General features: G+C 41.4%; 3 protein-coding genes across 3 annotated transcripts; 2 read left to right on the forward strand and 1 right to left on the reverse strand.

Moving 5' to 3' along the window:
- Positions 1 to 2,479: 2,479 nt before the first annotated feature.
- LOC145711828 (mitogen-activated protein kinase 4-like) lies at positions 2,480 to 3,235 on the forward strand. The gene is made up of 4 exons (XM_081789516.1): positions 2,480 to 2,485; positions 2,564 to 2,735; positions 2,775 to 3,052; positions 3,096 to 3,235. Exons 1-4 carry the CDS (start codon positions 2,480 to 2,482, stop codon positions 3,213 to 3,215), a joined length of 576 nt encoding a protein of 191 aa, XP_081645642.1. The 3' UTR covers positions 3,216 to 3,235.
- LOC145705851 (uncharacterized) lies at positions 3,228 to 4,905 on the forward strand. Its single transcript, XM_081783387.1, has 6 exons — positions 3,228 to 3,331; positions 3,371 to 3,437; positions 3,483 to 3,868; positions 3,910 to 4,035; positions 4,077 to 4,642; positions 4,682 to 4,905. Exons 3-5 carry the CDS (start codon positions 3,806 to 3,808, stop codon positions 4,533 to 4,535), a joined length of 648 nt encoding a protein of 215 aa, XP_081639513.1. The 5' UTR covers positions 3,228 to 3,331; positions 3,371 to 3,437; positions 3,483 to 3,805; the 3' UTR covers positions 4,536 to 4,642; positions 4,682 to 4,905.
- A 50-nt stretch (positions 4,906 to 4,955) lies between these two features.
- LOC145705753 (Golgi resident protein GCP60-like) lies at positions 4,956 to 9,842 on the reverse strand. The gene is made up of 8 exons (XM_081783271.1): positions 9,685 to 9,842; positions 9,075 to 9,422; positions 7,994 to 8,031; positions 7,670 to 7,800; positions 6,305 to 6,499; positions 5,907 to 6,152; positions 5,516 to 5,861; positions 4,956 to 5,474 (listed from the first exon to the last, which is right to left on the reverse strand). The coding sequence occupies exons 1-8, from the start codon at positions 9,814 to 9,816 to the stop codon at positions 5,297 to 5,299; spliced, it is 1,614 nt and encodes a 537-aa protein (XP_081639397.1). The 5' UTR covers positions 9,817 to 9,842; the 3' UTR covers positions 4,956 to 5,296.
- Between the last annotated feature and the right edge of the window lie 256 nt (positions 9,843 to 10,098).

The following is a 10,098-nucleotide window of genomic DNA, read 5'->3' on the forward strand; positions in this document are numbered from 1 at the left end:
TTATAAAACCCGCGATTTTAGTCACCTGTCCCTAAATTACACAAAACTGAAAAATAAAAATGATCCTTTTTTCTTCTCTTCTCTTAGTCGCAAATGCTGGAAATTCCTGCATTCCTTCTCATTTTCACTTCACGGGCAAATATGGAACCGTCAACTCATTTCGAGCAAAAATCATCCATGATAGCACTTACAAAGAGATCGTTCAAAAGTGCGAAAGTGCGGGTATGAACCTTCCCGAACCAATGACACAGGAGTTCAATGACGCTCTTGTCGAGTTCTGGGTCAGCAACGACCGATGGATGGGCGATCTCCCAGTCGGAATCGCTGCTGACTGGAAAGCTCTTTCGTCTGGAGAACCAGCTTTATTCAAACAGTTCAAGAGCCCACGACCAATTATTGGCCAAATTGATCACTACGCTGTGATGAACAAGAATGGCGAATGGCATGCAGATACGAACGAGGACAGAGTCTTCCCTAGAGCCCTGTGTTTATCCAAAGAGGGAGGCACAAAATTTGAAGGTCATTCAATTAATGTTAGTGAAAGTCACGATCCCTGCTTTGGCAAAGAAAACTGCGAGACTTTTATCAACTCTTGCGAAACCTACCCAATTCCTTCGGACAAAATCTCGACAATCGAGGCAACTGTTAACTTCAAATCGTCAATCGATATTCAATGCAGCCATGGAATGCCGAATGGAAGATGGTTGAACATCTTTCACATTAGCGCTGGAGGAGAGATAGGACAACCGGGCGATCGCTTCTTCGCTGCATGGAGATTCCCTCATGATGAGCGGTTGCACTTCGCCCTTGGCGCGCCAGAAGGAGGATTCGCCAAGTACAAAAACTTGAACTGCGTTGATGGCGAATGGAACAAGTACACTCTTGAGCAAAGACAAGTTCCAGATTCTCTAAACACCGTGATGCTGATTTTTTCAAGGGACGATGAAGTTCTTCTGACCGGATATTACGGTGTCAAAGATGTCTTCACCGGATCTGTTGATGTTTTCTTATCAAGAAGACCAAGTTTGAGAGAAATCGCTTCTGACTACGCTGTTCGAAAGTTTTACTACCAAAAATTTCCCGAAATTGAGCCCGAAGAGTGTACCAATCGTTCTGACCCATGTAAAGGACTTGAAAATTGCCAAACTTTCATCGACTCCTGCACCTCAAACCCATCAACGACCAATAAAATTGGAACAATCGAAGCCACTCCGAATTTCAGAACCGCTATCGATGTTCAATGTACACATGGCATGAGTAAAGGACGATGGCTGAATATCTTCCATATGACTCATATGATATGAGTGCGGGAGGTGAAATAGGAAAGCCAGGTGATCGATTCTTCGCTGCATGGAGATTTCCGAGCGATGAACGACTTCATTTTGCTCTTGGTGTTCCCGAAGGAGGATTTGCCAAGTATCAAAACCTCAATTGCAATGATGGCGAGTGGAACACATATGTTCTCGAGCAGAAACAAGATCAAGATGACCCGAATGTCGTCGTCTTGAGCTTTTCTATTGACGGAAATAAAATTGCCTCGTATACTTATGCTACTTCAGCGGTTCTCTCGGAGGTACCAGTTGATGTTTTCTCGTCTCGTCGCCCTCAACTTAGGGAAATTGCATGGAAAAGCGCTGTTCGAAACTTCTACTACCAAGAATTTCCTGAAATCATACCAGAAGAGTGCACAAATGGCTCCGATCCATGTGACGGTCTCGAAAACTGCGAGACTTACATTGACAGCTGCAAAATCACTCCATTTGCTGGAAATCAGATCGCGAAAACAAATGGCTACGATCAATTTAAAATAACTGCAGAAGTACGATGCACTAATAGAGTCGCTCAAACGTGGGAGAATGTTTTGCATGTCAACACAGGCACTAGTCGCCAAAACTTCGGAGATCGCTACTTTACGATCTGGAAGAAACACGGCTCATCCAATGAACTCCGAATCGTCGCTCCCGTTCTCGGCAATGACTTCGATGAATTGAACGCGTACGTCAATTGCGAAGAAGGATGGCACACATTCACTGTCCAACAGAGCGCTTTCGATGAGAAACAAATGAACGTCGAGATCATTTTTGACGGAGATGTCGTAAAAACCAACTCGTTCGAAAAGAAGATGTTTTCAACGGCTCCCTGAACGTCGAAGTTGCTTCCAACTTTGGCTGGCCAGCTGCGACAGATCATTACGTCCGAAACTTCTTCCACCAAGACATGTCAAACGAATGAATAATCAGTTATTTTCAATAAATACTCATGAAAACCTGAAACATGAATGAATTTTGTCAATTCTTTATAAGAATAAAATTTGGAAACGAGTGCTCAATTGAACCACTCTGATGGCGTTTGCCATACAGACAAATATTTGAACACAACGCATGCAGAAAGACAATCGCGCTTTCCCTCTAACAAAATATTCTGCAGAAAGAGAAAAGGTTTTCGGGCGAAAAGAAGACGTCATTTTCGAATAGCTAGAATGCCAGTGAGTTTGTTACGGTTACAAAATAATAGATAAGTCATCACAATTATTTTCTTAAATTATTTGTGTAACACGCAAAAGCAAGACGGACGATATGCCAACATCGACGAAGCTCAATTTGGAAACAACCATGGAGTTGCTGAGGCTTTAGACACCACGACAGGGGAGACTGTAATTGTTAAAGCGACTCTGCTTCAGAACGCTGATCATTGGAGAAATACGCAACAAGAAGCTGCTACTCTTCGAGAGCTGGGTAAGTCAACTATTTTTACTTCTAGTGAGCTTTTGGTAGATCACGCAAATGTGGTCCGATTTGTCGATTTTCTTGATCGACAAATGCCGGATTGGGCATTTGGCTCAATGTGTTTCATTATCATGGAACATTGCGGTGGGGGCAGTCTTGCCGATTGGATCGAGAAAATGAAAGATGTTGGACGGAAACCAACGATGGACGAAGCCACTCTTGTCGGCGCTCAGATCATATCTGGTCTGAGCTATTGCCACGAGAAGAACAAGCTTCACCTTGATATGAAGCCGGAAAATTTGTTTCTCCTTTCCGACTTTATAACGGTAAGCAAATATCATGGGAACTATAAACTAGCTCGTATCAAAGGTGAAGCTCGGTGACTTCGGGAGCGCACTTTCGATCCGCTCCGTTCAGGAGTCCATGACAACGTCCAGCGGCGATCCCATCAAATGCACTCCTCTTTATGCTGCGCCTGGTAATCCATAAAAAGTACTAAAGTCAATATTTTCGTAGAAATCCTGAAGGAAAAAGAGGGAACGTCCAGCGAAAAGGAAAAGAAATCGCCAAGATTAGATGTTTGGGGTTTCGGTCTTATCTTGCAGGTTTGGATTGAATCATTGATCATCGTTACATGTATTCAGGAGGTGCTGACATTGGAACATCCTTTTGGACGAGTTGATGGTCGACAAGCTTTCAAAACTGAGATTCGTAAGTTTCTTAAAATCCTCTTAAAAATAATAAAAATATGTTTAGTGACGAACATTCAAGTCGGAAATCGAACGACACTTTTTGAAATCTTCGGTGAAACCGATGAATATGAAGAATTTGAAATCCTCCTTCAAAAATGCACTCATCCCGATCGCAAAAGACGACCAAGAAACGCGATAAAACTTCGCGACGAAGATCTCTTCGTTGATTTCTTGCAGCGAATCGAAAATGGCGAGAGACCAAGCAACATTGTTCCTCCTCCCTTTCCGAATGAAAATGATGACGTTCAGAGGCTCAAAGAGGAGATCGAGCAAAAGGACAGGACGATCGTTGAGTTGCAGAATCGACTCAACACTTTCAACGAAATCATGGACTATCGACTCAGAGAAGAAGCGAAGCAAAAGGATGAAAAAATCGCTAAGCAAAATCGAGTAAGGGCAAGCTTATTTTATAAGAAAAATTGTTTTTCTAGGAAATCGAGCAACTAAAACGTGAAAACAGATCTGTAAAGCAAGAACACGTAAATTTGAAGAAACTCAATTCCGAATTGGAGCAAAATTTCGAGTACTCTAGCAAAATCATCGACGAGCTGAAAATGGTAAAATAAACTTATCAACTTTTCTCGATGAAAAATTTAAGAAAACCGAATCTGAGCGAAAAGAACGAGAAAATGATCTGGAAAAGGCGAAACGAGAAATTGCAAGTCTCCGGTCACTTTTGATCGAAGAAAATGAAAGAAATCACCGAGAAAGTGCAAATCAAAAATTGGAAAATGAAAGAGTTGGACTTGAATCGAGAGAACAGCGAAGAAACAATCAGCCAGTTGCGAAAAACGAAGTAAAGAAAGTTGAAATTAGAAACGAGGAACTGGAGAAACTGAGGAAGGAGTTGGGCACTAAGGGTGGAGTCGGCGAGTTTTATAGAAATGACAAAAGTACACTTAATGGTGGAGAAAGAAATGAAATGGGCGAAAAAGAATTGCAAAAGGTACTCAAACTGCTCTCACTTGGACAACGAACCATCAATCTCAAGGAGAGAGAGTTTTTAATTTTTGAAAGCAAAAACGAATTTCGAAAAAGTCTCCGCGAAGTTTTTTGAGCATCTTAATTGGGACGTCGCAGAGGCAGGTTGGCACTTAGTGTTCAAAAGTGCTTTGAAAGATAAAGGAGGAGATGGCTGGTTCTACTTATCCCTCTGGAATAACGGTAAAAGTAAAAATTTCAATTTTTAAAATTTTATTTCAGAAGGCGGCATAAGATTCAAAGCCATCGCGCAACAAATTCTTTGGGAAACTGGAGAAGAGTCGAATCGGAAAGAAATCGAAAGCCAGGCGGATGGACCACGGCAAACCATCAAATATCGGTACTGCGAAACTCGAACTCGTTGGATTGATTATGTTAGATTCAATGTTTATTTTGACGCTCATTAAAAGAAGCTGAAAAAAACTTCATTTGAATAACTTCCTGTAAAAAATCAACCCTTGCAATTCTTACAAAATTACAAATAACAGCTTAGGAGTAAGCAATATATTTGAATACTCGCAGAGCATCCTTATATTTTATTTTTGTTCTCATAAAGAGCTAATATCAGTTTATTAAAAGATTCTTTCTTGGATAGGTAACATGATTTGAAATGACTCCGAAAAGAGAGCCGTAAGGATATTTTCTAAATTGCGTTTTACTAAGTTGTTGTTGCACTTGACCGCGTTTTATACAAATTACAATAGTTGAATAAAGCTGTTATCGGGAGGAAATGAATTGCCAGTCGGAGACTAACTCAATTAGAATAAGTTGATGAAGTAGCAGGGTAGTTGAAAAAATAGAAGAAGACGAAAGTGGAGGAGCGCGATCCCATAATGTCTAACGGGTGTAGTAGACTCGGTAGTAGAGGGTTTTCGAGCGCCAGAGAGAATAAGAATTGTCGAATTTGAGAAGGTAAACTCCAGAGCCGGGGTATTGATGCGAGCCAGCGTGGACTTGCTGGTGGCAATCTCGGCGGTAGACGGGCACGATTTCGTCTGTTGGGGGTCGATTAGATCTGAATTCATTAAATCCCCTAATTTCAAGATGAAGGGGTACCTTCTATGTCCATTTTCAGCATCCCCATGATGAGTAGCTCCCTCTTCGTCCTCCTCAGAGTCCGGATAATATTCTTCATCGGACGACTCATTCACTGCAATTGACACTTGATGCGTCGTAACATCTGACCATTCAAAATAAACACCAAAGCCAAGATCATACGAATCCGTGGCGAATTCCCAGAATAAATATGCGCCTTCTTCGTGGGTAGGAACCCGCACAGTAACGACTTCTCCGCGGCCGACGGTTAAGACGGATTCGGTGTCTTTTCTAAGCTGGTCTTTGAGTTCGCGAATTTGTGGACGAGTCCAGAGACTTGGTGGTTCAATTCGAACTTCATTCGATGCTGAAAGCAACTATTAAAAATATCATTTTTAGATTTAAAACTTACGAAGAGGAACTTGAACAGGAGCGGGAACAGGTTTATCGCAATCTGAAATGCTCAATTGCGCCATGTACTGTTCATAATGTTGAGTTTGTAAATGCTCAATCAGCGCTTTTTGCGCCTCTCGATCGCCCGGATGTTGCTGTGCCGCGTACTGGGAGAATTGGGCCGCGGTTTGGGCGTTTAGACCGGCGATGATTTTTTGACGATCAGCTTCCGCGGCACGCTCTTTTTCTTGCTGCTTTTCCATCTCTACAAGAACTTATTTGAAAAAGAAAGTCTCAATTTGCAGAATTTATGAAGGGAAACACTTCAAGTTTTGAATAGTTACTCGAGGGCTCCCTACTAAAGAGAAGAGCGCTCTTTTATTCTAGCTTTCTTTCCGTAGTTTCTCATTTTCTTACCGAGTTTCTTGCGAGCTTCTTCTTCAGCACGGATCCGCTCCTCCTCTTCTCGACGCTTTCGCTCTTCTTCTTCGCGTCTTCTTTGCTCTTCAAGGCGCTTTCTTTCCTCTTCTTCGCGACGTATCCTTTCCTTTTCTTCTTTTTCTTTTTGCTGGGCGACCATGTATGGGGAGAAAACAGGGATGGATTTGTCGACTTTTTCAGGTTTTTTTATTTGTCTCTAGAATGTTCTGCTTGTTAAAAAAGAGTGACGAAAAGTTGGGTAGAAAGGGCGAAGATGGAAAACTCGGAGGACGAAAATCAAGGAAGAAAACAACCGAGTGTGGAAGAAGCTTTTCGAACTTGCCCCCTAGGAACCGGATAGAAAGGACTTTTCTCTTATCATCTTATGCTCTTATTTTATCCGATAAACAGCTGATGCTTGTATGCACCGACCCTGTTCATGCAAGCAATTCTTCATGCTCTGCACTTCTTCCGAAGAAGAAACCTCCTGCTGTCGAGTTTTTCTACGGGTGGTTCTTATCGTATTTGGGCTAGTTTTTGGCATAGCTCTAGGAGCGCCGTTTGGATTTGCCTTTGGATATGTTGGCGCTGTTTTGATGATTCTTTTCATGCCATGCTATATCAGGTAGAAACTGGTCTTCGACAAAAACTGGTTGAAAATGGGGGATTTTTAGGCGATGGTTGAAAGCTAGGATCGACAAATGCCCCCGAAATCCGGATCGGGTTTTCGTCGGGTTTTCTTGAAGTCGGAATTTTCCGATCGGGTTTTTGTCGGGTTTTCGTCGGGTTTTTGTCGGGTTTTTTATCTGGTTTTTGTAGGATATTTTTCGGGTTTTTGTCGGGTATTTTTCGGATTTTTATCGGGTTTTAATCGGGTTTTCATCGGGTTCTCGTCGGGTTTTCCCGACACTGAAGTTGAATCAAATATAATGAATCCAAATAGGCGAAAATAGACATAATTTTTGGCTAACAGAATTCTGGGAGCTGTCTGTGAAGAAACTAATGAGTAGATCCGAAGAGAAACCCGACGAAAAAACCCTACAAAAATCCGAAAAATGACCCTACAAAAACCCGATTTTATAGGGTCGTCACAATTTCACCGTCGGGTTTTTGTAGGGTAGGCAGAATCCAACAAAAACCCGACAAAAACGTCGGTTTTCGATCGGGTGTCGGGTGGGACTTGTCGATCCTAGGTTGAAAGATGCAGTGCTAGAAAGTGTGGACGAAAATGGGCAGCTTCCGAAAAACAAGTTTTTCCAAAACGAGGTAAATGTACGAAATCCTATTTTTCTTGAATATGTATTTCTAGCCATACACGCCAAATGCCTCCTTCAACGTCTAAAGGAAGAAAAAAGCCTGTGCCTAAATGGATCATCTCCGTCATCGCCTCTTCTTTGCTCATCTTTCCCAGCGTGATCCAGCAATTCTGTCTGTCCTTGCCAAACCAGTCAAAATATCCGATCTCTTGCTGCTTTTCGCAACTCGCGCAGGGTCTTTTTTCTCGGTATTGAAAAGCCAGAAAATATTCACGCGTCTGTTCAATTTTTCCCTGTGAAAGAGAGTCTCTCTCTTTCTTTCAAATAATCAATAAATCATTTCGCAAAAAAGAAGGAGCAAAAAAGAGGAGCTTCGGCTTACTCGATACGTTACTCATTTTTTCAATTCTCGATCGATTTCAATACCTTCCCATATGTCACCTGTTTGGTCAGCGCAGCGATTTTGACCTGAAAGAAGTCGTTAACGATAAATAATTAATTTTAACGCAGACTGATGATAAAAAGATCTGCATTATCAAAAATGAAATACGATGGTATTGGATTCTTTAAGGGTGTCAACAATTAATTTTAATTAATAGTTATCAGGTGACTTCGTTGAATCACAATTTTTATCAGAAGAGCCCTTTGTTCACCCACAATAAGTATAGAAATAGGATAGGGCTTACTATTAGTTAAACAGGATAATGTTGATAAATGACATCGGTGTAAATGAGTTTGATGTGAAGTTTTATTGCATATCGATTTCGGCTACTTAAGCCGCGGAGTTGCGTTTGGATTTTATTTCCACTTGTTCTAGTTCTCTTTGCACTGAAGATGGCTTAACTTCTCAATGCACGTGGTCCAATCATTGGACCACGGCGACTTTGAACCCCTGTAATTCCCGTTGTTGTTATCTGTTTGACCTGAATTTTGTAATGTGAAAATAGTTTCGGCCGTTGCCGAAAAATTAATCAGAAAACTAGCTCACAATATTTCGGCATTCTGCCGAAACATTTATCCCTACTAACCTGACAAGACAAAAACGAACCACTCTGTGAAGTTTCGAATGAAAACTCAAAAGTGGTGGCGTTTTGCGCCAGATTTCTCTTTCGTTCTCTGGTGAAAAATCGGAACGGATTTTTCGATTTACAATTGTTTATTTTTATAGAAGAGGGTTCAAGCTTTCTAGCAATATATTCACGAGCTTTTTACCCGACGGAAACGTCAATTAGAGCCAAAAGTCCTGAGCGCTGTTTTTCACACTCTGAATTTGGCGCGCCGCGCGGGGCTGGATAATGCATTGTGGTCCAATAATTGGACCCCGTGTTTTGAGCGCTTAGTCGCGCGCCCGTGTATTGAGAAGTTAAGTAGCCGAAATCGATATGCAATAAACAGGATAAGGGTATCATTATGTTAATTTTGAGAGAAAATCTCGATTCTTGAAGACTATTCTTTTCGAAAGACTGCGACTTTTAGCCATTTTTATCGACAAAATGTAATGTAAAGCTTACCTTATCTTCGTAAGCCAAGTTGAAGGCCCTGCCCTCCTTATCTTTATAAAACCTAATTGCTTTTCTGTACACTTCATCGAGCGTAAAACTCCATTTGAAAGGCTGCGAAATTCCAGCTTTGCCAACTTCTGGTTCAGAAGTGGATTTCTGCTTGTCTTTGTCTTTTGATCGTCTCCTCGACTTCTTCGAAGCTTTTCTTGGAGGATCTTTCAAATTGGAAGATTCTTCTTTCGGTTCTTCCTGTTCTTTGGGCTTCGACTCTTCTTTTTTCTCTGATTTTTCGTTTTTAGAGGATTCTTCTTTTTGGGTTTTCGTGTCTGCTTGTTTTTCTTCTACAATTTTCTCCGACTAAATAAAATGTTAGATTCGCGAAAAAATTTGGGGTAAGCGACGGAGCATGACGAAAATTGCCACATGAAATTCCCGCTTTCGTCCAAGAGCGACAAATTGCGACAAAAATATGCGACAAACCCTTTTGCGACAATTCTCGACTTATCAAAAGGATGCTTTTGGGGTTGAAAATTGTCGCGAGAGGTTTTGTCGCAAAATTTTCTTCGTCGGCGATTTTCTGTCGCATTTTTTGTCGCTTTCTGTAATTTTGGAAGAGTACCTTGATTTCCTCTGCTTCATCTTCTGTACAGAGCGAGTCTGAATATAACGAGTCTGTTCTGCTGCCAGTATAAGAACTCCCAGTGTAGGAACTCCCAGTGTACGAATCTTCTGATCTTGACGATCCCGACATTTGTCTGAAAAACGCACTTAGAAATTGAATTAAAAGATCTGGTTCAAATCAGATCTAACTTTTGACGGAGAGACGCAGAAAAGAGATACTTGAAAATTGTGACTCAGAGAGTTTAAGAGTGACAGGGCCATTAATTTCAAAATCGGCGAACCGGGGCAATTTCTGGGAAAAAGTGACAATCAAAAGGCGGCACTAGAATGCACACTTGGCCCAATTTCAAGTCTCCATGGATACTAAATCGCATTTCATTCAATCAATCCTCGAAAAACTTAAAAGAGACAT

This window comes from Oikopleura dioica, chromosome 1, assembly GCF_907165135.1.
Source record: "Oikopleura dioica chromosome 1, OKI2018_I68_1.0, whole genome shotgun sequence".
NCBI classification, from domain to species: Eukaryota; Metazoa; Chordata; class Appendicularia; order Copelata; family Oikopleuridae; genus Oikopleura; species Oikopleura dioica.